Source organism: Panthera tigris, chromosome F3 (genome assembly GCF_018350195.1).
Source record: "Panthera tigris isolate Pti1 chromosome F3, P.tigris_Pti1_mat1.1, whole genome shotgun sequence".
NCBI lineage: Eukaryota > Metazoa > Chordata > Mammalia > Carnivora > Felidae > Panthera > Panthera tigris.
The window spans coordinates 21,801,691-21,828,431 of record NC_056678.1 but is presented as its reverse complement, the minus strand read 5'-3'; the positions used below and the strand labels follow the sequence as shown (position 1 = coordinate 21,828,431).

Genomic DNA, 26,741 nt, shown 5'->3' with positions numbered 1-26,741 from the left:
CTGGAGGCTGGAGAACTCAGGGGGCTAATGGTATAAATAGCAGTCTAAGGTCAGGAGAAGATGAAATGAGGGGTTTCAGCTCAAGCAGTGAAACTCGGAGAAAAGAGGCATATTCCTCTTTTTGTTTTGTTCAGGCCCCCAACAGATTGGATGATGCCAACCCACCCTGGGAGAAAGCAATCTACTTTTCTGAGTCCACTGATTCAAATGATAATGTAATTTGGAAACACCCTAACACACACACACACCCAGAAGTAATGTTTAATCTGAATACCCCAACGTCAGTCACAGTTACTTTTAGGAAAACCTTTACCCACTTCGTAAAACCTTATCCAGTTTTCAGTTACTTTCCGTGGGAAGTGGTAATCCGGATTGTTTAATCTGCCATTATCACAAGTGGAGTTCCCCATTACTTGAAATTGGTAGTGCTTCTGCATAATCCCCAGAAGAGAGAGAAAGTCTGATTTTGACAGAGTTTTGCAGATGGCTAAATTATCCCTCCAACTTGACATTCGATATTGCTCTATGTGAAATTCTAATGTTGGAGTCTGGATTTGTTTCAGGGGACCCTTGACAAATCCCATGTCATTGGTGAAATAATTGCCATTTTACAGATGAGGAAACCAAGGCAGGAAAAACTGAGAAAATATAAGGCAATTTATTGTAAATACCCTTTTGACTTATGTTTATATTGTTTAGTTATGAATCTTTTACTGCTTAATGACAAAGACACAGTAAGACCAAGAGAAGGTTTTTAAGAAGTCCCTTAAAATAAAGATAATAAACTAAAGTCCCTAAAAATAAAATTACCCCAAATGGCATCTGTAAATATATCTACATTTTCAAATGTTTGGATCTACTAGACTTCGTGTACACATCTGAAGATCATCCACGCAAAGACACTTAGATTTGAATGAACACGACATATTACCTAGATCAGTAATTCTAAACCAAATAAGTATTTCTGCCACCCAAAACATCTTTAAGAATGGGGAAAACTTTTTCAAGTTTTCAAGCAGATGGTGCTTCATGTGTTCTAAAGAGCCTCTCCAGGAGAAGGAGGGGCACCTGGGTGGCTCAGTCAGTTAAGCGTCCCACTCTGTTTCAGCTCAGGTCATGATCTCACAGTTTGTGAGCTCGAGCCCTGCGTTGGACTCTGTACTGACAGTGTGGAGCCTGCTTGGGATCCTTTCTTTCCCCCTCTCTCTGTCACTTCTCTGCTCACACTCTCTCTCTCTCTCTCTCTCTCAAAATAAATAAACTTTTAAAAAGATTAAAAAAATAAAGAGCCCCTTCAGGAGAATGAAGGTGTACCTCTCTAACTCATGGGCCTTAGCTCAGCCATCATTACTCCAAGACCAGTGTGCGTTTCTTCAGGGGTATTGAAGTAGGAAAAAAGCCGATGTTAAAAAAATTTTGTGTGTGTGTGGTACTGTAGCTACTTAATTACCCATTGGACCAGAATCTATATCTCAGTTAAAATTCAGGTGCTAAAGATTCGGGTGACTGATTCATTTTAGGTATTTTGAAGATGTTATAGTCACTATAAATTTATGGTGAATGTGGCATTGAGTATTTTAGATGTAAGCTGTCACCATCAAATTTTTTTTAGACTGGTTTTCTGCTAGAACAGTCTCAGTAATCCCAATTAAATAGGACTTAAAATCTTCTAACATCAGTGAAAACGAACCCTATATCATACTTCAATTTTTAAACATATATATGCATATTTATTATGGTATAATATGTTATTACTGTATTTGATATATACATACATATTGTGTAAGTGGAAAGTTTCTTGTTGATGAGGGAGAAGAAACTCAAATCAGATTTCTGATTATGATTTTCTTTTAATGAAGAAAAATCTAACTCCGCTAGAACTAACAAATTCTGTTGACAAATTGGGTGTTTGGGGCATTAGGATAATTTGTGCATATAGCAATCCATGACTGAGAATTCTGAGAGTTTAGATAGAATTGTAGGTTGTAAATAGTTAAACTGGTCACTCTTAAAAAATGTGAGAGAGTAGTAGTAACACAATGTCTGTGCCTCTCAAATACATCAGAATGAAACTCCACACCAGGAAGTGAAACCAAAAATAGGTATCTTATCTAAAACACTATCCTAACTCTTAGATGGCATCAATGCAGCAATTCTTTTAAAAACATTTCTGAGATCTGTTTGAAATTGCCTGTTGCTGATTGTGGTGATGACAATCTCTGGGTTCGGTAATGAGATTCCACAGTCTTTATCATACCAACAGTCTTTGGTTTTAGTTTAACTTAAAGTTAAGCAATGACAGTTAAGTAGAGAAAGAAAACTATTTGCATACAGAATGTACCTTCTCTTCCATCAGATTTGTGTTATGATTATTTCTTCGGTTCTTTATAACAGTAGAACTTTCAACAGATTAGAACAATCATCAAATCGACTTTTTACAAACTGGTTCTTGTTTCCAATGCCCATTTTAGTTACGGTTGTTAATATAATTCTCCAGAATGAATTTAATACAGTAGCTATTTTCATAATGACCGGGAAATTGAGACGAAAAAGGGTCATGATTTTCACGATGGAAAAGATTAGGGATGAAAAAGACACTCAAAGTAAGGTAATCCAAGACCTGAAGGCAAAGCTTAATCTTGGTGGCTGAGTCAGTGTATTGAGCTTATATTTGACATCTCAATTGAAATATGGCATCTCTTTTTGCCAACTACCAACTAGCATTGTGCTGAGTCATCAGTTTCCTCCAGGGAACACTGGTTGTGGATTCAATAATATCATTTCCTCTGGCACCACCCCTGAGACATAACCAAAAGTCTCCTATCCAAGTCGGAAGCTAGTCTAGTCCATACTAGTTTGAAATTATAACTGATATTGGCCCCGGGATGTTTCAAAGAATTATCAAAAGGTATTTGGATTTGATTAAAACTAAACATTTTTCTCAAAGAATTTGTATACTTTACAAATATTATAATCTTTACAGCTCTTATAAGGAGATGGGCATGATTTTGACACTCATGTTTTGAAAATAACTTACAGGTGATCTGAAGATTTATCGTGTTTCTGAAATTAACTTATAAGAACCAAGAAATGGTTGATTTGTCCCCTATTTCCTATGAATGGCTTGCAAGTATTTCATTCATTATAGTTAAGACAGAATCGAGGCTAATGGAAATAAAAGCAGATTAAAACAGCTGAATGATACAGGAAATAACTCAGTTACTAGAGGAACGTCAGATCAACTACAGGTATACCAGACAGACTAGATGATAACTGTACCACTTTAATAAATGAAAACAGCCTTTTTCACTAAAGGTGTGGGTATTTGGTATTATTCTCTGTATAAGTGAAGGAATGTACAAAGAGTGAAGACATTGGGGACAGCAAGAATGGAGTCTAATTCAAGTTTAACTTTTCCTATCTATGAGATACTGGGAAATTATTTAACCTCTCAGAATCTCACTTTAGTTATATATAAATATAAATAAAACCTATGTTCTTTATCAGGTTGAGAAAGTTCCCATCTATTCTTTGATTGCTGAGAGTTTTTATCCTAAATAGGTGTTGAATTTTGTCAAATGATTTCTTTGCGCTGTTGATATGATCATGTTATTTTTCTTGTTTCGCCTGTTTATGTAATGCACTACATTATTTGGTTTTTGAATGCTAAACCAGCCTTGCATACCTATGGTAAATCCCACTTGCTTGTGGTTATATTTCCTTGTATATATTATTGGATTCTATTTGCTAATAATTTTTTGGAGAACTTTTTCATCTATGTTTATGATAGATACTGGTTGGTAGTGGGTTTATATTTTTTCCTTGTAATGTCTCTGTCCAGTTTGTTATCAAGGTAATGCTGGCTTCATAAAATGAGTTAGGCACTATATCTTCTGCTTCTGTCTTCTGGAAGAGACTGGAGAGTATTGGTGTAATTTCTTCCTTAAGTGTTTAGTAGAATTACCAGTGAATCCATCTGGGCCTGGTGCTTTCTGTTTTGGAAGGTTAGGTATTGATTCAATTTATTTATATATATAGACCTATTCAGCTTGTCTGTTTCCATTTGTGTGAGTTTTGGTAGATTATGTCTTTCAAGGAACTGGTCCATTTCATCTAGGTTATTAAATTGTGGGCTTGGAGTTGTTCATAGTATTCCTTTATTATCTTTTTAATGTCCATAGAATCTGGAGTGAACTTCCCTCATTCATTTATGATATTTATAATTTGTGCTCTCTTTTTTTTCTTATGTAGCCTGGCTTATCAATTTTGTTACTCTTTTCAAAGAACCAACTTTTAGTGTCAATGATTTTCTTTGTTGATTTTCCATTTTCAATTTTATTCATTCCTGCTCTAATTTTTACTGTTTCTTCTGCTTACTTTGGACTTAATTTTTGCTTTTCTTTTTCTAGTAGACACTTAGGTGATTGATTTTAGATCTTTCTTTTTTCATATATGTATATCATGAAATAAAATTTGAAATATATGTATATATGAAATAATATGTATGTCAAGATACATATTATTTCATTTCCCTCTAAGCACTACTTTTGCTGCATCCCCCAAATTTTGATAAGATGTAGTTTCATTTTCATTTAGTTCCAAATATTTAAAAATCTCTCTTGAGACTTCTTCTTTGGCATATGTGTTATTTAAAAGTGAGTTATTTAGATGAATGGATAAAGAAATTGTGGTTTATATACACAATGGAATACTACGTGGCAATGAGAAAGAATGAAATATGGCCTTTTGTAGCAACGTGGGTGGAACTGGAGAGTGTGATGCTAAGTGAAATAAGCCATACAGAGAAAGGCAGATTCCATATGGTTTCACTCTTATGTGGATCCTGAGAAACTTAACAGAAACCCATGGGGGAGGGGAAGGAAAAAAAAAAAAAAGAGGTTAGAGTGGGAGAGAACCAAAGCATAAGAGACTCTTAAAAACTGAGAACAAACTGAGGGTTGATGGGGGGTGGGAGGGAGGGGAGGGTGGGTGATGGGTATTGAGGAGGGCACCTTTTGGGATGAGCACTGGGTGTTGTATGGAAACCAATTTGACAATAAATTTCATATATTGAAAAAAAAAAAGAAAAAAGTAAAAGTGAGTTATTTAATCTCCAAGTACTTTGTGATTTTTCCAGATGTCATTCAGTTTTGATTGCCAGTTTAATTCAATTGTCATCTGAGAGTATGTATCATATGATTGTTCAACATGAGCTTATGAATGTGTATTCTGGTGTTGGATGAAGTAGCCCATAATGTCAATTATATCTAGTTGACTGATGGTGCTGTTGAGTTCCAACGTGTCCTTACTAATTTGCTGCCTGATGGTTCTATTTCTGATAGAGGGGTATTGAAGTCTCCAACTAATACAGTGAATTTTTTTTTTGGTAGGGTCAGTGTGTGTTATTTTCAGTTGTATAGGGCAACACACTTTTTTTTTTTACAAGCATTCATTTAATTTATAATTGATAATTTCATTTATACAGAATAAAACTCTGACTACTCAGGCACCTCTGGCTATAGAAGATATTTCTCTTCAATAATAAACTTGAGTAAGAATTATCTTGAAAGATTTTATATGCTTCTCTGCCTTTTTAAATAAAGTATGCTCATCATTCAGGACTTCACCTCTTCCTGATGCTACATTACAAATCTGAACATAAATTATTCTATTGAGAGAGTGATATCTTCAGAAACTGTTGAATTTTATATAACTTTTGATTCTATATCTCACTACTGCTGGTCCTATATATGAATCTGTTTTATAGTTTTTTCTACCTCCTCGATTTTAGACTGTCATTACTCATTTCTCAGTATTGCCAGTATCTTACCTTTTTAAAATCAATTATGGACTTTTTAAAGTGTTAAGCAAGTCTGTTTAAAGTCAGGAAAGATAGGAGTAGCTTATAAGTGTGTGCTTCTTCTAAGATGAGACATGCTTGAGCTTCAGATAAAGATTTTGTAATCTTTCCAGTTGCTCAGAGAACTTAGTGAATTCCTGCTTCCTTACTCTGTTTTGGTTGATAGAGTTGTTCAGTGACTACTTTCAAGTTAGGTGAAGTATTTAATAATCTTCAACCAGTTATTATTTATTATGTGCACACAAGCTATTGGGCTAATAGAAAATTTTAACATCGTTACATATGGTTTATAACAAATGCATTAAAATTAACATAAGTAGTTTTCCGGTCATCGCCTTGGATCCAAAAGATTTTTAAAACTGCTCTGGAAATGTCTTGCCAAAGAAAACTTTCATTGAACAGTAACAATAAAAGCAAACAAATCTGAATAATGCAAACATCTTGCTCTGACTTTGCCTCTCTAAGCCAGGGCTTCCTCATCATTCAGTACAAAGCCTGATTGTCTTCCTAGAAGGCTTGCAGTCCTGATTTACATTTTCCCTCAAGCTTGGTAAACCTGACAGCAGAAAAGTTCCAGCAGTCAAGTTGTAGTGACATTTTTTAAAGCATGATCTAAACTTCTCAATAATTCTGTGGTGGGAGAGAGGAGAGAGAGACTCGAATAAGGAGCAGCCCTGGGATCAAAGGATGTTTCTGGTATGAATGTTACTTCCCTTCACCATGGATGTTTTTAACCGGTCTCAAGGAAACGATGAGCGTAGTTTGCTTGGATCCTGTCTTGGAAGCTAATTTTTAATTTACTATTATTTGTTTCCAGGTGGAGCACCAGTATTCCCACAAGTTCACAGTAGTGGTGTTACGTGCCACCAAAGTGACAAAGGGGGCCTTCGGTGACATGCGTAAGTGTCCTTATTTGCTTTTCTGTTGAAAATGCATAACCTAGTTGCTCCGGCCCTCTGACAAGCCAGGGGCTCCCTCTCTTTCAGATGTGGTTATCTTTGTCTAGATCTTTGAATGATAACATTTCCAACAGTGCTCTGATGCTCTGCTTTCTGTTGGAATAGTGTTTTGTCTTGACTTTACATTGAGAGTACTTGGAGTCAGAAAAAATGACTGTCTTATGACATCCAGATTTCTGGAATTAAAATAAATTCTATTTAATTCTATTTTGAAAAGAGTACTGAGTGAAGACTTTGAACAAGCTGCCCCTGAGGCATTGTGCCTATTGGATTAAAAAAATGCAGTTTCTCTAGTTCTTATGCCCGTAAATGTGTTTATTATGTGTGAAAATAGCTAAAGAAACTGGTGTAGCACAGCTTCCAACAACGTGAACCCCAGCCTGAGGATAATGTTGAATGAACTTGCTGGCGGTATCCTTTCCCCATGCTTGGAAAAAGCCATTTTCCGAGTTCATCTCACCACTCAAAAGGCTGGGGGTTATGGGGGTAGAAACACAAAGAAAGATGGATAAGGATTATGATGATGAATTTGGTAAAGTTTTAGTTGATTGCTAAAATATGGGAACAGGCGATTTACCTCTCAGAACGGGATTTGGAGAAAGAATGGAGATTATAGTTTGTCAAGCTGGGAAGCAGGCAGGGAAGGCTGCCTTGCCCAATGATGTTGAAACTGGTACTTGGAGGAAGAAAATCTTGGCGAGGAGAGTGAGAAGTCCCAGGCTGAGCAAGTAGAGTTTTTGAAAGCGAGAGAACACAGTGCTTGTGAGGAACTAGAAGAGATCCAGTGTTGTTAGAGAATAGACGGCAAAGGGGAAGGGGGACCAGCACTAATATAACAAAGGCTGAGGTTGAGATTTCATCAGAAATACAATGGGAGAAATTTGATGGCATTTTTGTCGTAAATCACAAATTGAATTTTCATTCTAAAAAATGTTTGTTCTGGGGACGCCTGGGTGGCTCAGAGGGTTAAGCGTCCAACTCTTATTTTCAGCTCAGGTCATGATCTCACAGTTTCATGAGTTCAAGCCCTGCATTGGGCTCTGCACTGACAACGTGAAGCCTGCTTGGGATTCTCTCTCTCTCCCTTTCTCTCTGCTCCTTCCCTGCTCACGTGTTGTCTCTGTCTCTCTCAAGATAAATAAATAAACTTAAAAACATTTTTTAGAATGTCTGTTCTGGCCATATTGTGTTAAATATATTGGAAGCAAATGTGGGGTATACTTTATATTTTTAAGAATAAAAAATATGACAATGGATGCAAGAATAAAAATTAGCTGCTTGAAATCATGCTGAAAATGGGCCAGTAAAGTTAAATACTATGGGGAAAAAAAGTGAGCTCAGTGCCCAAGTCTTCAGCAAATGAAAAGAGGTGTCCAGGAAGTGGACAGGACACCTGCGTGGCTCAGTCAGTTGAGTGTTCGACTCTTGGTTTCAGCTCAGGTCATGATCTCACAGTTTTGTGAGTTCAAGCCCCTGCATCGGGCTCTGCACTGCTTACTTGGGATTCTATCTCCCTCTCATGCTCTCTGCCGCGCCCCCATTCACGCTGTCTCTATCTCTCTCAAATAAATAAACCTTTTTAAAAAATATTTTTTTAAAAAGTCAGAAGTAAAATGGGAAACAATGTAGAATCTAATGGCAAGAGTTTTAGATGAGCAGTAGTTTTCATGAGAGATGAGAGTACAAGGATAATTTCTTTCACTCTCATCTGGACCAGGGATTTATACTCTAAATTGTATCTTATACTTCAATCCAACCCATTTAACCACTCCTTGGTCAATGTTCTTCTGAAGTTATTCTTATTTTGCTTTTTAAAATTCTCTGCATTTTCATCATTTAAATGAGAGTTCCCTGGAAGAAAGAGCCACGTCAGAAACCCTTTTTAAAAACTGGTATATCCCCCATGACCTTGAGAAAAGGCACAGGCTTTAAAATTCAAGAGGTCGATTGTTAGATAAGCTCTCCTTAATTCCCTTGAAGCCTAGGTCAGTAACTTGCCAGGCATGCAAGTTACTAACCTAATTTGACTTTTAAAAAAATATAGTTATGTCTTATACAAGGCAGCAACAATGCTTTCTTATAGCGCTGAACTCTGTCATTCAGGTACAACAGGTGTTACTGTGGTTAAGACGAGCCCACACAGCAGTTCAAACTCTATACTCTGTGAGTCACCTTCAGCTGGTATGGATCTGATTTTCTAGCTACTTCCCCCAGAGGCACAGGTATTTGGGCTATCGTTATTTATTAGGATTAAGCCAGGGGAGATAGTGGTATAGCAGGTGTCATTTTAAGCCTATGTGAGTTGACATTAATAATAATACTTAAATATAAACATGAGATATTAACTCATGAAACAGGGAACAGGTTCATTTTGGATCCTCACAGTATACACAACACAGTTTAGACCCTTGGTCTCTAGAAGCTTCCTTTTGAAAATGAAGGACCCATGGAAGGAATAGCCCCTGGAGATTAATCACTATAGGGGAAAGGACAGTGTCATGACATTCTGGTGAACTTTTTATTCAGCATTTGTATTTTGATTTTGTTTCATTTGAGTTGTTACATAATTTCTTGGAGGAGGGGCAATTGTTGCTAACCCTTTATATCACCTTAATGAGTTTATAGAAAGTCAGGAAGAGATAAGAAGGAAGAACAAGAGAAAGTCTTAGAGAAACAAATTCAGTGAGAAGGTTAGCATAAAAAAGTGAAGGGTTGCAATACATCGCCAAGCACTTTATTTCTGAGAAGTTGTAGGAGATTATTATAGTGAGAAAAGGTATTGGCATTAGCTGTCACTTTCCTAAGAGGAGTTTTGATGATATTGTGTGGTGAGCTTGATCAATACGAATTACCAAGTAAACTGAATTTGGATTCTTTGTGTATAGAATCTCTCTCAATATAGACAAAGATAAAACTACAAAAAATGCCCTAAGATCTGTGAAGACTATGAGAGCAGAAACCTACACCCTCTTCTGTTGTTGATATTGTCTGCATTTATTTGAGAAGGCAAATTTCCATAAAATTTTACATGTTGATAAGGAAGAATGACAGATTACTACTGGGTTTTTTGGTTTTGCCTGAGTATGTGGGGGCTTTCTCAAGGATGCCACAAAAAAATCAAATGGTTGATTCCTGGTAAAATACCTATATCTGCCTTTTTCTTTTTTCTTTCTTTTTTTTTTTTGAGATAATACTAAGATTATATCTATTTTTTATTTTGTCCCTTGATAAATCATCTTTTTCTAATTATCTCCATTTAAAAATATCATGTAATGTTGTCAAAACATCGTAATAAAATCAGCAGCACCCCATGAGCTGTCTTTTGAGGGGTCAGAGTTGACATTTTAATCATAACATCTCACTTATTTCGTTGTTTTTACCTAAGGGCCTGGGCCAGCCAAGAGCAGGACAGCCCCTTCCCGGACCTGGTTGCTAATCTCAGTGTGCGAAACTGTATCATTTATGCCTGTATCCCAGTGCCCACCCTTCCATGCATTCTTATTCTCACATCATATGAAGAGGTTGTTTGAAGTTCATAATTGCAACTGACTCACCATAGTCTTAGTTTTAAAATAAGTAGTTTGCCTTAATTTTGGCAATATTAATATAACTCTCACTTTTAAAGCTATAGTATAATATATATATATATATACATACATATATATACACATACATATATATATACATACATATATATATACACATACATATATATACATATATATATATACATATATATATGTATATATATAAATATATATATACAGTACCACCTTGGTTTGCAAGCATAATTCATTCTGGAAACATGCTTGTAATCCAAAGCACTTGTATATCAAAGTGAATTTCAAGAACCATTGGTTCCGTTGTGATCATGTGACGTTCGGCATCATGTACTCCTCGTATTGCAAGACATAGCTCTTTATCAAGTTAAAATGTACTTATGTTTGCTCATCCTGTGGAACACTCACAGAACAAGTTACTCACAGTCCAAGGTTTTATGGTATATTAAATATAACGTGTAGTCATGAGTATGTCAACACTGCAGCAGGTGCATGTGTTGGATGGATATATATTAAACTCTGTGTTTTTTATTGTCCCTTTCCTCTTCTAACAGAGGTTACACATTTGCAGAATGACTACAGTGACGATAAAATTTCAGTTGGTAATAGAGTTTTCTTTGTGCATGTGTGAAGTGAAACACACAGCCCTGGCCACAAACCTGATTTTAAAACCAAATGAAATGGCTGGCACAAATGTTTTAGCTACCTCCCTGAGTTTCTGCTCCTTTTAATGTTGGGGAAAACACAGATCAAATGTGATAATGGAGGCTAGTCTCAGACTTCACAACTGGATAGAGTCATGTTTCAGTCCCTAAGATGAAGTCAGAAAATGGATAGGATAGTGTTTTTGAAACAATAAAATACTATACCAGTATTAGATATTTTTAATATCCTAATTATGCAAATATACTAATGATTCTTGTCTGGTCTCAACAGACACTGAACTCTTTCTCTTTACAGAATTAGCGTCACCAACGTTAGGGTTTCTGAAGACAGTTATAGGATTGCAGATAGATCTACTTTCCTTAAGTATTCAGGAGAACACAGAGCTTAATTCCAACCTTTAAACTTTAAGAAAAAAATAAATATATTTGGGAGAATTATGAGCTCATTATGTTGAAACCAATTTTAATAAGATTGTATTGCTTCTATCTTAAGGTACTCTTTTTGGGTTTTCTTAAGAACCTCAAGCTTTTATTTGCATAAAGTCTGTGTCTGTGGGTAAATGATGTTTTATTGTAGATAAACTCATAGCAAGATCTAAATCAAGTTCCTGATTTTTAAACAGCTGTGCCATTTGCAGGTCCAAGGCTGACCTAATCTCCCCAAGTAGTGCTTTTCAAACATTAATGTCCAAGTGAGTCACCCACGGTTCTTGTTGAAAGTGTGGATTCTGATTCAGTAAGTCTGGGAAAGGTTTCCCTCTTTCCTCCAGTCTTGTTCTCCCCAGCAGCAGCTCAATCCCCTCACATCTAGGACCATCCAGAGAATTTAGCCTCTTCAAAGGACATGACCCGCAATGCATAGTGTTAATAATTCCCTGGGAAAGGAGCCTAGAACTCAACCTTCCTATTTGTAAGTGTTAGCCTGAGAGGCAGAGTATTGGGTGCGTACGTAGAGGAACGTTATCTATTTAATTTTTTTGAGAATCTTCAGCAGCAGCAAGAGCAATGTAGAAATTACTATAAAAATATATTATCTCTGGTAGACTTTCGTGAATATCACAGTGATCAAATCCCTAGGAAACAGGCCAAATATATTTATGAAAGAGTATGGTCTCCAAAGGCAAAACACTACTCTCTCATCCCATGTTGTTGGGCAAGTTTCCTCTGTCTTCTTTTTTCACCATAGAGATGTTATGAGAATTCAATGCATTAACTAATGTGAAGTACTCATATGCCTGACACATAGTAAGACCTCAGTGGTATTATCTATTATTATTAAAATTATTTCAGATACCAACATAAGAAGACCTACCTTCCTTCCTTTCTTTCTTTCTTTCTTTCTTTCTTTCTTTCTTTCTTTCTTTCTTTCTTTTTTAACATTTATTTATTTGTGAGAGAGAGAGAGTGCAAGCAGGGAAGGGGCAGAGAGAGAAGGGAACAGAGGATCCAAAGCAGGCTCTGTACTGACAGCAGCGAGCTCGATGCAGGGCTCGAACTCATGAACTCCGTGAGATCATGACCGGAGCCCAAGTCAGACATACAACCAACTGAGCCACCCAGGTGCCCCAAGAAGACATTTATTTCTTGAATATAATCTTTGTGCGAGCTAAAGAATATTCTTTTGGGATAGTCCATGCACTATAATTTTTCAGTTTTTCACCTTGGAGACAAATTTCCATTGTGAGTTTCTGTGTTGAGCAAATTAACGGATCCTTCTTTTTTCAGCTTAGAAGAAATAAATGGTAGAATGGCACTTCCGTTGTCTTCTCTGATGCACTTGGGCACAGTTCACTCCTGTGCACCTCTGCCAGCTGTCCAGACTTCTGTTTAACACTTGTCACATAGGCGTCTAACCATGTGTTTATAAAACTGCGGCCTGTATCTTATGTTTTAGAAGATAGGTGTTTAGCCTTGAGACTGGCAAAGTAGTAGTAAGATCTCAGAATTTTGGATGAAGGAATAGACAAATGATATTTGTAAATATGTGTAATTATACCTTTCTTCTTGGGTAGTGCCTTCTTTTTACCTCACTAAAGAGAGAAGTTTAAAAATAATTTTATACTCCATTTTTTTTGTAGATTATAAATATCTGTTATTTCTATCCATAGCTATCTAGAATTTTCCTGGGTTTCAAGGTACATATATTTTATAACACCTTTGGATTAATATAATAAACCTTTTCTTGGATTAATTATGGGGCTTCAAATATATATGTACATAAATAAATGGAACTGCTATTGGCCAAATATGTGTATTTTTTATGGAATCAAACATTTCCCTAGGCTTTAGCCCTTAAGTTATGATGAATGAGTTTCGGCTTACTAATATTTTTGGAATGTTTTTGAGTATCCACCCAAGATTTAAAAAATTCTGTGTATAATGAAACAATTTCCCAGTGGCCTCTTTATGGAAGATAATTTCAAGATGAATAAAGTGTTCCAGAACATGCCTATCTCTCATCTCTTATCTTGTATTTTCTACAAAGTTGAGAAATAGGTTGTGTTAGGAAAGAACTACTGTTCTTCATTCATTTAACTCATGTAGTTTATTAAACGGTCAAATGGTTTTAGGAGGACAGTTAGTCGTTTTTTTCTCTATTTAAATGTCATTAGATCTCTGTGCGTGTGTGACTCGTATGTATATATTTGTGTTTAGGTCTGATGAGTACTGTAAATACTGTTCTATATATTTTGATAATATCAGTTGATCCTTGGGTAGATTTTCACCACATTTATTCAATAAGATTAACAGCATCTTCCAGTTGTATATCTGGTAGCAATGCTTTTGTGAGATAAGGAAAGCAGATTCCTATCAAAATGAAGAGTACGTCACCGGTACTAATAGGGACATAATCCACATGTTCTCTCCTTTTTTTCAAGACTATCAGTGATAGAACCTCCTTAATTTAGTTTTTTATCACATATGTCTTATACTTGAACTTCTTTGTCTTAAAATACTTTCATATTTTTCACAAAAATACTTCAACACGTTAATGTTCTACATGTTAAATATTTCAGCATGTTAATGTTTAATGAAGGGAAATCTTCATTCTAAAAACTTTTTAAAAACTGAGTGATATGCAGGCTTCTTTTCTTAAGCTAAGTAAATTCTCTTTGCCAAAAATCATACATCACCACTTCTGTATTGAAAATGTGTGATTAATATCTCATGGAGTAAAATTTAAAAAATAGTTAAATGTTTCTTAAGTTTCCTCAGAAAAGTATGCTCTTAAACTTTTTATGTCAAAGAGAATAATTCTGCTGCTCTAAAAGTTTGAGCATGTATGTGAAAACATTTATCATGTATGCTATTTTAGTATATTTTAATATTTTAAAATATTTCTTAAAAATAAAAATTCTATGACATAGAGATTGAAGTTAAGTTAAGTTAAACTCAGTCAAGGGATAGTCTGGGAGTTTTGTAAATTTCACTGACTCCTCATAAGTACTTTTCCGTTCTTACTCCCCATGATGCATCAATATATTTTTTATGAAATATTTTAGATAAAATTCTAGACAAATTTATTTTCAGTTGATATACAAGGTGAATCCAAATCTGCAGTTGCAAAATGAAATAACAGCTTGGAAATTTTAACTTTGGAGAACAAATGTTAAAAGAAATAGAACCCAGTGTTTTTTCCAGCAAGTCTCCATTATTCTTTTTTTAATTTTTATTTATTTTTGAGAGAGAGAGTGAGAAAATTGGGGAGTGGCAGAGAGGGAGACACAGAATCTGAAGCAGGCTCTGGGCTCTGAGCTGTCAGCACAGAGCCTGACGCAGGGCTCAAACCCATGAGCCACGAGATCATGAAAAAGTAAGATGCTTTGACTGAGCCACCCAGGCGCCCCAAGCAAGGCTCCATTATTAATGTCCTCATCAATAAATGTTGAGCATCTGCTATCTTGAGAAGTACAAAAAAAATAAACATAATACGTGTGGTAGATAACTTTATTCAGTGCCTATTTCATACCAGAGAGGAAGCATGGCTTAGAGATTGGAGCAAGGACTCTGGAACTGGCTTGCTTGAATTCAAATCTCCCTTCTATTTATTAACTCCATGATTTTGGGTAAGTTACTTAGCTTTCCTAAGCCTCAATTTCCTCAGTGGTTACATGGGGGTAACAATTATACCTTCCTCATAGGTTTTTTTTTACAAGAATTAAATTAGATTATGAAGCATTTAGAAAGGGGCTTGATGCATAGTATACACAATATGTGTTAAATAAATAAGCAAAACTATTAAGTGGACTTCATAGAACTTAACATACTGTATTTATTCATTTTAGTAACCCTAGAAGATATATGCTGTTTTTATTTTAATTTTACAGATACACAATTTTTTAAAAAGACATTAAGTAAATGTTCCCAAATCACACAGCTGTTAGGTTTTATGGCTAGAACTTAAATCTCTCTCACTCTGATGTTTACTTGTACAGTAGCTTTGCCTCTGAGCTTTGTATGGCCTAGATGATAAGATGAAACAGGTGTGAATAAGTCTGGAAAACCAACCCAAGAAGATATGCACTCAGTAATTGTGTGTTTAGGCTGTATGATGTTACTGATTTTGAAAAGTGCTGGCAATAAACTTCCCAGAAGACCTCACAGCTAGAATGGAGACGGATTTTATAACTTCAGTAGAATTTTAATTTGTTATTATTAAATACTTTTGATACTTCAGTTTAGAAAAAAACATCATAAAAGGTCTTAAACATCGGGCTGGCATGGTATGTCTACGGGCACGGTATGTCTATTATTTAAGGAATCTGGCTATTTTTTAATGGTTTATGCTAGTGAATAAATGTCAGGTAGCAAGGATAATGCCTTGTTTGAGTATACTGACCCTAAACTGGGGGTCACTTTTGCTGCACAGGGCACTTCGGGCAATATCTAGAGAGATTTTTAGTTGTCACAATTGGGGGATCCCTTCTGGCATGTAGTGTGTAGAGGCCAGGGACAGCATCTCAGAGCAAAGAATTATCTGACCCAAAATACCAAGAGTGTCAAGGCTGAGAGTTCCTATTTTAATGAAAAATAAGAATTATTCTTGTATAGGGTAGAAAGCACACATACAACTAAACCCATATAACTAACATTAATAATATAAATAAATTAATGTGTTTTATAATAATATATAAGAATTTCTGGAGAATTACTCTTTCTCTCCTACCTAAACAGATGCCAAGAAACATTCTAAGTTCTAAATCTTTAAAAAATATTTCAAACATAGATACTGGTAACAAAGGTATTTTTGTTTCCTTCCAAGAAGTTATCATAGAGATTTAAGTAAAAAGGCAATGTAGGTAACAACGAAAATTTCAGTTCTGTTGTAGATTGGCCTTTAGCTTGCTTTGGGTTGTTTTGCATTTATCTCTGTTTTCTTGTGAATATCAGCATTCTTTACAGTAAGTTATTTTTACTATATGCCAGATGGTAGACCACTTCACTAATGTACTAAGTCAATTGTTAGTTCAAACTGCACCCAGTCAGTTGTGCAGAGATGCTATTGGGCTTTCTTCCTGACATCCACTTGGCTGATGATACATTCTGACAGTTTCATGTCCCTTTACAAAGGGACACACGTGCCCTGGGAAAGCGCTTTTGTAGATCTGAGGCTGTGAGAAAAAGGAAAATGAAAAAATAAGGAGAGTTCACATTGGAGACTCTATCTGGTAAATGGATTTAAAAACGGTATTAATAAAACTGCTTTGTAATTTCAAATTGTTTTTAACATTTATTTATTTTTGAAAGAGTGAGAGCATGTGCACATGCACACATCCAAGTTGGGGAGGGGCAGAGAGAGGAAGACGAGATACAAAGCAGGCTCCGCACTGGGAGCCCAGAGCCTAGTGTGGGGCTTGAACTCGGGAACCCTGAGATCATGACCTGAGCCGAAATCAAGAGTCAGCTAGCCACTTAACCTACTGAGTCACCCAGACATCCCTAAAACTGCTTTGTAATTTCAAATAAGGATAAGGTATTCTGTGATTATTTGAGAACATAGACAATGCTGCTGTTGTTGCAAGGGCTTTTCTCTTCTCTGTCCAATGTATCCAGAATCACTACCAAAGTTCTGTTTTACTAAACTATATTGGATTCTTCACTAACTTTTCTAGCTTCTGTATTTCCAGCAGTTTTCAGGGACTGCCCTTCAGCATCTATAGCCATGACCATTCCAATTTTGAGCCTGTTCTGGAAGAAGCAGGGACTGCTATCTATAAACAAGTCCCTTGACACTCTACCGGATTCCTTGGAGGTGTTAAGGGTGGCAAGATGAGATTCAAAGGTTTATTATTATTATTACTGCGTTTAGAACTTGAAAGCAAAGGTTAAATGCAAATGCACTGGGAAGAAATGACTGGCATTGACTCATATTAAAATGCAAATGAATGGGGTGGGACAAAGCTCCAGGAAGGTTGAGACATATTAGGCAAGAGCAGAGAGAAGTTAAGAGTGGGAGATTGCTGTGCCTAAAATGTCACCTTTTCTGCAGTATTGCTCAGGGCTAGCCTATTATCCATTACTTTGGTAATATTTATATATTCCTGTAACGTTTCAGACTTAGTTTACAGTTTAGTAGAGGCAAAAATAGGTAAGGGTTAGTGTTGGATTATTTGAAAGAGCAAGGAATTTGGCTTTCAGAAAGCCTAGATTAAATTCCTATCTCTAAATGACCTTGCTCAACTTACTAAAAGTCTCTGGGTCTGTTTCCTCACCTTCATGATGGGAATAATAATATCTAACTCAGCAAGTTGAAGCTTTATGTGGAATTACTTCTGTTTTATGCAGATGTATATAGATGAGGCCTCTGGGGAATATGATTTACAGTAGCCAATTTTACCTGATAAGAAAACAGAACTAGTTGCCTAGAGATGTATGAACAGGATAAGGAAAAAATACAGGTAACATCTTCTGCTCATCCTTTATGTGTATAGTATTTGGACCCTTGAATATTCTTAGGACAAGGACAACACCTTACTAGCATTTAGTTATCAGCTGAAATGCCAAAGGAAAGCATAATGGTGTGCACAAGTAAAACAGAAGCCATGTTTTCTTACTCAGAACAAATGCTTCCACCATCAAGGTGACTGTGTGGAATGTTCAAAATGTTGGATTCCACAGATGCCACGTGGCCTACATGTTGACTTGTGGGGGTGATTCTGCAGCGTGTGATAGAGGAGGGTCACTGACTGGAAAGAGAACCTGGGGTCCGGTCAGGGGCACCCTTGTGACCCTTCCTCACCACGCATAGGCCTGCCCTCAGAGTCAGTGAAAGACAAAAGTGTGTTTCCCAAAGACATCGTGGTGGTGGCTTTGTGAAGAGTGGTTGGAATGTGGGGGAAGCAAGCAGCTAGGAGATGATGTGAACAGCCCAGGTGAGAGGCACTGCTTAGTTGGACTGAGGTGGTGATATTTTGAGTGGGCTTGAGGAACCAGACGTGATAGCCGCGTTAGAGGTGGACTAGGTGGGACTCGGAGGCAGATTGGATACAGGAGCTGTGAGGAAAAGAGAATGACCCTCATGTGTCCAGCTCTGGGGCTGGAAGTGATGGTTCCATGCAAGTAAGACATTGAAAGTCAGGAAAAATTAACAGGTTTTTGGTTCATTTTGCTTTGTTTTTCTTTTGTCTTGCAGCTAAGGAAAGAAAGGTGGAAAGAGAATAAACTTGTTTTGTACATGTTGAGTGTGAGGTATTTTTCAAAGGCATTCAAGAAGAAGATTCAAAGTCTCAGAGTAGAGAGGGGCTCAGGAATGTAGATTAGGGAGAAAATCATATTTATGTGGACGCCAGAGCCAAGAAAGGATTCAAGGACTTCAAGAATTGATTCAGAATGGTTAAAAAAAGATGGAGGCCTTTAAAGATATATTACTTGGCAATAGGTTATATATGGACATGGAATCAAGAATCTCCTATTTGTCCTCCTTGCAGCATCGAGGAAATGAATGTATCACGGCTGCCATTTAAGCCTTGAAGATGATCGGCTTTAAAGGATCTGAGGTTATGGGGGAGGGGAAGGAGAAAAAAAAAAAGGTTAGAGTGGGAGAGAGCCAAAGCATAAGAGACTCTTAAAAACTGAGAACAAACTGAGGGTTGATGGGGGGTGGGAGGGAGGGGAGGGTGGGTGATGGGTATTGAGGAGGGCACCTTTTGGGATGAACACTGGGTGTTGTATGGAAACCAATTTGACAATAAATTTCATATATTGAAAAAAAAATAAAAAAAATAAAAATAAAAATAAATAAAAATAAATAAAAATAAAAGATCTGAGATTAATCAAACTGCAGGCTTCGTGTGGGTCATGTGACCTGAGGGGTGCATATTGAGTGTGCTTTTTTAAGACAATATGAATAGTTGATAATTCTTTTATAAGTTGGTTTTGAATACATGAACATTAATTTAAGGGGTTCACTTTGTTTTGAAGGATTCTTTGAAGGATTTGTAAGAGATGTGAAATGAGAGCCCACAATTTAGTGGTGAGCTGAGGGGGAAACTTAGGGCAAGATATACTGAGGGAACATTTATAGAGGTAGGTAGGAAATTGCAAATAATGATATCATTTATTTGCGTAAAGGGTACTGCATTGAGAAAAAAAAATTCATCAAGTCTCCATGGAAGCTGTGATTGAGGCATGATTTTTGCCAGGAGCTGGGGGATGGGAGGCAGGAATAGAGAGATGGCGGTCAAAGGGAACAAACTTCCAGTTATAAGATGAATAAGTTCTGTGGATTTAATTACAACATGGTGATTGTAGTTAACAATACCATATGCTATATTTGGAAGTTGCTAAGAAAGTAGATCTTCAATGGTTTCATCACAAAAAGAAATGGTAATTGTGTGAGATGATAGAGGTGTTCACGAACCCTACTGTGATAATCATTTGGCAATATGTGTATCACATCATCATGTTGTACACCTTAAACTTACATAGTGTTATATGTCTAGTATAATTCAGTAAAGCTGAGAAAACAAGTTACAATAGGGAGAATAACACTATGTCATAGAAAAGGTGGAGTATAATGGGTCAGAATTTTACAAGATGATGGGATTAGAAGCTGCAAGTATAGACTGCATTTATTTTTCTAAACTCATGAGGGTAGGAAGGATCTTGAGGAATTAGCAAAAATAATGAATTTATTTTATTTTTTTAAGTTTATTTCTTTATTTTTGAGAGAGACAGAGAGAATGTGAGGAGGGGATGCGCAGAGAGAGAGGGAGAATCTCAAGCAGGCTCCCCACTGTCAGCACAGAGCCCAATGCGGGGCTCGAACTCATGAACCTTGAGATCATGACCTGAGCCAAAATCAAGAGTTGGTTGCTTAACTGACTGGGCCATCTAGGCACTCCTGTTTATTTATTTATTTTTTTGATGATCAGTGTTTGTTTATAGGTTGCGAAGGTGTAGCCAGGGCAAAGCAAATGTTTACAGGTTAAATTTGGGGCTGGGGATAAATGAGAAATATCTGAGAGGAGGTAGAATAGTATGACATTGAGAGAAGAATGTATGCATACTTGTTCTTCTAAGACATGAAGGAAGAACTTAAGTATGAATAAATGCATTTTCTAATTATAAATATGGTTTTACGGTTGTGAAGTATAGGGAAGAGAAATTGAATGAATCCATCTAATCCTCTCCTTTTGTTCTCTCAGTGAAGTATGAGCCTGAGTTGTACCCTCAGATGAGGAGTAGCAGATAGGGTGGGTGACTTGAGAAATGTAATAAGTGTTGGGTAGTCATGTAAAGAATGGAAATAAAAGGAATAGGGATTAGTATATGTTTGGTCAAGTTAATGACTCAGTAGGCATTGGACTATGCTGAAGCAACTAATAGCAGAACATTCATTTCCTCTGAGTGCAACTTATAAGACACAGGTTAAATTAATTTAAAGAATGTCTGAAAGATTGAAAACTGCTGAGTCAACCCGGATTTGAGGGACCAAAATCTCAGAGGAGAGAAGTCATTGAAGTAGGCCTCAGTGTTCTACAAGCCATCTTTCCCCCCTCAATCCACTGCTGGATTTAGGTGGGTTTGGGGGGGTCACAAGGACGTAGGAAGTAGCCACGTAGTGAAGAGGCAGACAATCCACCAGGGCTCTGACAATCTCAAAGGATTTGGGGACACAAAAACTGCATTTCCGAGACAAGCCAGTTAGAATTTGAGGGGCAGAGCGTCTGAGAGAAGGGAAACTCAGAGAAGCTGAAAGTCAGCGCCTTCACCATGTGCACTAAACAAAGTCTTAATCTGCGTGGGGCAACAGGCTGAGGAGCAAACATAAAATACCCCCCAAAACAAAGCAGAGATATTGGCAGCATCACAGTGCTAAGAGGGAAAAAAATGGAACTCAGAACTTCCAAATGAAAAGGGGCCTTCGAAACACCCTGGGCTCTCAGTTGAGAAGTTTCAGTGGGACTGAACGAGAGGTAGGCTGAACCTTATAAAGATTGGAGTCAGTTCCATTTTTGATTAAGTTCAGGAGATCCATCCTGTTCTCCCTGCCTGCCTTCCGGAAGATAAGATGGGGCTTCTGTGGAGGTAGATCTAAGTCCCTTCCCATTTTTCATAGAAAGGTCTGGCATTGAGCCAAGAATCACCAGGTATACCAAAGACTAAGATCAAGAAAAATAAATAGATCTGCACAGATTATATAAAATAATTATGGTTGATATGTTCGAGAAAATAGATGACAAATGGAGAATTTTACCAGGGATCCAGATACATAGGAAAGAATAAAATGGAAGAATTACAACTAAAAACAAGAAGTGAAATTAAAAACTCCATAGATAGGTTTGATGTCGTTTGGACACATCTGAAGAGAGGCAATTAATTAACGGAATAGGTTAGTAGGAAATATCCAGACTGAAACACAGAGAACAAAAAGGGAAATAAACTATAGAGGAAAACATAAGGAATATCTAGGGCATGATAGAAAGCATTGGGAAGGAGAAAGGGTGTGTGTGTGTGTGTGTGTGTGTGTGTGTGTGTAGGTTATGAACTCAAGGATAAGTACAAAGAATACCAACCCTACGCATATTGCAGTAAAATTGCTGGAAACTAAAGAGAAAGAAAAAAAATGTTCTAAAGGTATCCAGAGGAAAAAAGACATTTAAAAAAACAACCACAAGATAACAGAATGACATCTATGAAGTGTTGAAATAAAATATCTGCCAGAATAACCAAAGAAATTAAAGAAAGACAACTTATACTACCTGACATCAATTTATTATAAAACTAAGATAATTAAGACAGAGTGGCATTAGTGCAAGAGTAAATGAATAGACTAATGGGCGAATAAACCAATAAAAATCCAGAAACAGACTTGCATTTATGTGACCTCTTGATTAATGCAAAAGTTACATTGCCATGCTAGGATTAAAGGCAGTGTTTCCAGTAAATGATCCTGAGTCCCTATGAAAAAAATCATAACACTCCCCTCACACCATACGCAGGAATTGATTCCAATTTAGATCTAAAAAGAAAAAGTAAAACCAGTAAGATTTTTGAAGACATCAATGCAAACTATTTTATGACACTGGAATAGCTAAGGTTTTCTTAAAAGACAAAAAGCAGGGGAGCCTGGGTGGCTCAGTCAGTTAAGCACCTAACTCTTGATTTTGGCTCAGGTCATGATCCCAGGGTCGTGAGATTGAGCCCTGCTTAAGATTCTCTCTCTCTCTGCCCCACTCTGCACCTCCATCCCCACTCCCCTCCCAACTCACACACATGCACACCGTCTCTCACTCTCTCTCTAAAATAAAATTAAAAAAAAAGACAAAAAACCTGAATTATAAGAAAACAGTTGGACACACTGAACTATATTGAAGTTCGGCATTTATTTTGATCAAAAGACATCATTTAAAGTAGTGAAAAGATGGAAACCCTAAATTGAGAAAATATATTTGCAACCTATGTATGTCTGTCAAAGGACTCATCCAGAATATGTAAAGTACTCATAAATTAATCTAAAAAACAAGCAACCCAATGGAAAGAAATGGACAAAGGATTTGAGTATGTTCTTCATTCCAGAGAATCACCAACTGACCAATAAAAAGAAGAGGTATTCGACCTCATCATCATCCAAGATGTGTGAAATAAATCCACACTGAAATACCATCATACATCCACCAGATGTTTAAAATTAAAAGACTGACAATATTAAGTATTGGAAGGATGTGCTGCCGTGTGACTATTAACATCAGCATGTACAATAGTGTAATAATTCCATACCTAAGGAATTCCATTCTTGGGAATTTTGCAACAGAAACATACATATGTACACAACAAAAGCCACGTCCAGAATGTTCATGGCAGCACCACTGGTAATATCCCAAATTAGAAACAATCCAAATGTCCATTAATGGTGAAATGGATAAACATTTTATGGAATACAGTGGAATAGTTTCCATCAATAATAACGAACATATTTTACACGTTACTGTGGATGAATCTCACATACTTAATGGTGGCCCAGTTGTACATATTGTGCTATTGATTCTATTGATAAAAAGCAGGTAAAAATATTCTATGCCGATAGAAGGCAGGGCACTGGTCACCCTGCTGGAGGGATTTGAGGGATGCTTCCGGAGTGCTGGTAACATTCCGTATCTTGATCTGGGTGGTGATATTGTGAGTGAGTTCAGTTTATGAAAACTCAACAGACTGTAGCAATGATCTTCTAACTCTTCTGCCTATATCTTCTCCTTCAACAAAAACTTTACGGTAAAAAAGAACCAAATGGCTCTTGCAATTTGTACATTTACGGTGAGGCTAACAATCACTTTCCTGGCTAGTCACTCAGCCAGCATAGAACCTGGGGAGTGAAAAGTTTGGTAATCATAAAACCTTTAAGTTTTTAAACCTTTAAGTTGAAAAGCTTTAAGTGCTCCATATAATTACCTTTATCATGAAATCACACATATTTCAAAGAGTGATGACAGCTGAAAGCGATATGCAGAAGCATTTATTTCAACAAATTACTATTTAATTTTTGGTCTTACGGTACTCCTATTTTGGTGGTAACTGAAGCAGAATGCTTGAATATTCAGTCTATCACCTTATATACGTTGCCTGCTAACACACCCCGCATACTTTATTCTTGGATTTGTTTTCATGTGGCTACTTGAAAAGGTCTTTAATGGCTGGAAAGAAACGGAAGTGAATTACTGGATTGTGCTTAATATAGTCTATGGGCAGCATGACTCCATGACAGACGGCCAGTAAGCCTGTTGACGTCTCAGTGCCAAAATATTTCTACTTTTCTGTCTGTGTTCTTTATATTATTGTTCTTTAGTTGGTTCTAATCATATACCTTAAACCACATTTTTCTAAATTGTGTACCTAAGAACCACCTGGTCAAGTTGTTAAAAATGCAGATTTCCAAGCCTGAGCTCTGACTGAAGATGCAAAGTATGTGCATTTTTAACACTCCAGACGATGCTGTGAAGATATTTTAGGGGACTAAATTTTGAGAAACACTACCTTAAGTTCACCATCAATAGTAATAGCTATTTGGAAAATGATATTTTGACTGGGAATTTGGGGGGATTATTCTTTTGGGGATTTTTTGGTTGTTTTGTATCAGGTTATGAGTCACCTTCATTTAGAGCAAAGGGTTTAAGTTGCTGAGCAAAGTGGATATGAGAAAGCAAATGGAGAATATTTAAAATAGAACTTAACAGAGTACAGAAGCTGCCATCAGCCCCTATCATGAATCATATAATATTTTGTTCAGACAAAGCTGAAGTGGCAGATGGGCCTGTTATTAATTTAGGTAGGCACTCCTTAAACTACTAAAGTTTATGAGAAGTTTTACAACCCTGGAATTCTGAAGCTATTTCAGGTGCATGTAGTTTCATGTCATCTTTATGGGAGCAGAAAAAGATCTGTATCCCACACCCCTTGCATTTTTGTTTGTCAGAATTTAGATAAAAGGATGTAATGAGAGGAAGTCTTTGCCCACACATTGCATCTTTGCTTTACCACCTGTTTTGCTGGAACCAATCAAGGCGAAGCTGAATCATTGACTCAGCATCCAGTTACCCTATAGGCATCAACTCACAAAACCATGAACTAAGTATACAGGAGAAAGAAACCCAAACATTTCTTTTCCTACGTTTGACTTCTTTCTCCCCTCAATGCATATCTAGGAACTGCTCTCAAGCACCTGGCTAAGTTGTGCTGTCGAACTGGACTGTTTTCCCTTTTCAAAGCTTCCGTGTGTGGGACGCCTGGGTGGCTCAGTCGGTTTAGCGTCTGACTCTGGCTCAGGTCACGATCTTGCGATTCGTGAGTTCGAGCCCTGTGCCGGGTTCTGTCCTGACAGGTCGGACCCTGGAGCCTGCTTCGAATTCTCTGTCTCCCTCTCTCTCTCGATCCCTCCTCCACTAGTGCGTGCTCTCTCTCTCTCTCCCCCCAAAATAAATAAACATTAAAAAAAAAAGCTTCTAGGCACTATGGTGCCAATGAAGATTATAGATTATATAAAAGGCGTGAGCTGTGTGATTAGCATAATCCAATTTGAAACTAGCATTCTAAAATTCTTTTTCATCTTGCAGTGTCTGCCACTGCCAGATGTTTCTCAGCTTGCAAAGATTAGCAGTGATGCCGACTGCACTATCAAAGTTTGCAGCTGTCGGTGGTTTTCCACTGTCCAGCACCCTTTGACATCTTAACTGAGGTCTCTCACTAATGAAGCGAGAGGAGAAAGTAAAACAACTACCACTCTTGACAGAAGTTGTAGACTATTGATGCTGGGGACAAGTGAAAAGAAGAATCCAAAGTGACAGCTTTAAACTGGGTTCTGGTTTTCTTAAAAGAGGTCTGTCCCTGTTTTGACGTATAAATGTAGCATTGGCATCCTGTCGCACGGTATTTTCTTTATCATTTTTTCAGAGTTAGAATTTGCCAGGGTGTGTGACCTGAACTGAGCGTCCAGGATGGCTTGGAAGATGGCTATATCCCTGACTGACTTATGCTATTTCAGTTTGCTGCATTCTTTTCTTATTCTTGGGTTTCTCCCCAGGAACGTAACTTTCTGCTTTCTCTTCCTCATTTGGCCCAAGAAAACCTCTCCCTCCTTTCCTCAGATTCAGAGGAAGACCAAGCCTCAAAGGCAATTTCTCCACCTACGATCTGACTTTATTTGTGTGTAATAATCCGAGTGACTGAGTTACTAGTCATGGGCGTAGTGTATCTGCTTGTCTCCCGTTTACCTTTGCCTCTCAAATTAGGCTCTTAGCATTTGAGTCACTTCCACAGGCCAGATCTTCAGTTTCACGCTCGGTGGCCTGGTAAGGCCAAACTGCTTCTTGACAGGTAGTTGCTGGCGTAGAGTAGGCACTCAAATATTTGTTGAGCGAAGGAGTGATGTTTACCATTTGCATGCCTCCTCTTCCCGGACACTTTTTGTTTTCTAGATTGATTTTTGCCTGGTTTTGTGTGTTCTAGTGTTTGGGGAAAACAGAAAAGAGCATCAGCCCCATGAGAAAGAACCTGCCCTATGGGCTAGTGAAGGGGCTCCATTTTTGCACATTTAAGGTGAAGGACCAGTTGAATCGTCTCCTTTAAATCACGTGTTGACTTCTCAAAGAGGGAAGATATTTTTCTTCATGGCCTTCCACCACCTGCTATTCTAACCTGTAGTTTTGTTTCTGATTTGCCGTCTTGAGCGCTGGTGCTGCGGCAAGAACATGGTTAAGGAAAA

At 37.2% G+C, this 26,741-nt stretch overlaps 1 protein-coding gene across 2 annotated transcripts in view; it reads left to right on the top strand.

Moving 5' to 3' along the window:
- PLA2G4A (phospholipase A2 group IVA) overlaps window positions 1–26,741 on the top strand; it is a 159,979-nt gene that overhangs the window by 38,162 nt on the left and 95,076 nt on the right. The window contains exon 3 of one of the 2 annotated variants that reach the window (XM_007096240.3): window positions 6,678–6,759. In XM_007096240.3, coding sequence (XP_007096302.1) covers window positions 6,678–6,759 — 82 coding nt within the window. Of the gene's footprint in view, window positions 1–6,677; window positions 6,760–26,741 lie in introns of those variants that run through there. The other variant, XM_007096241.2, reaches the window with a different exon arrangement.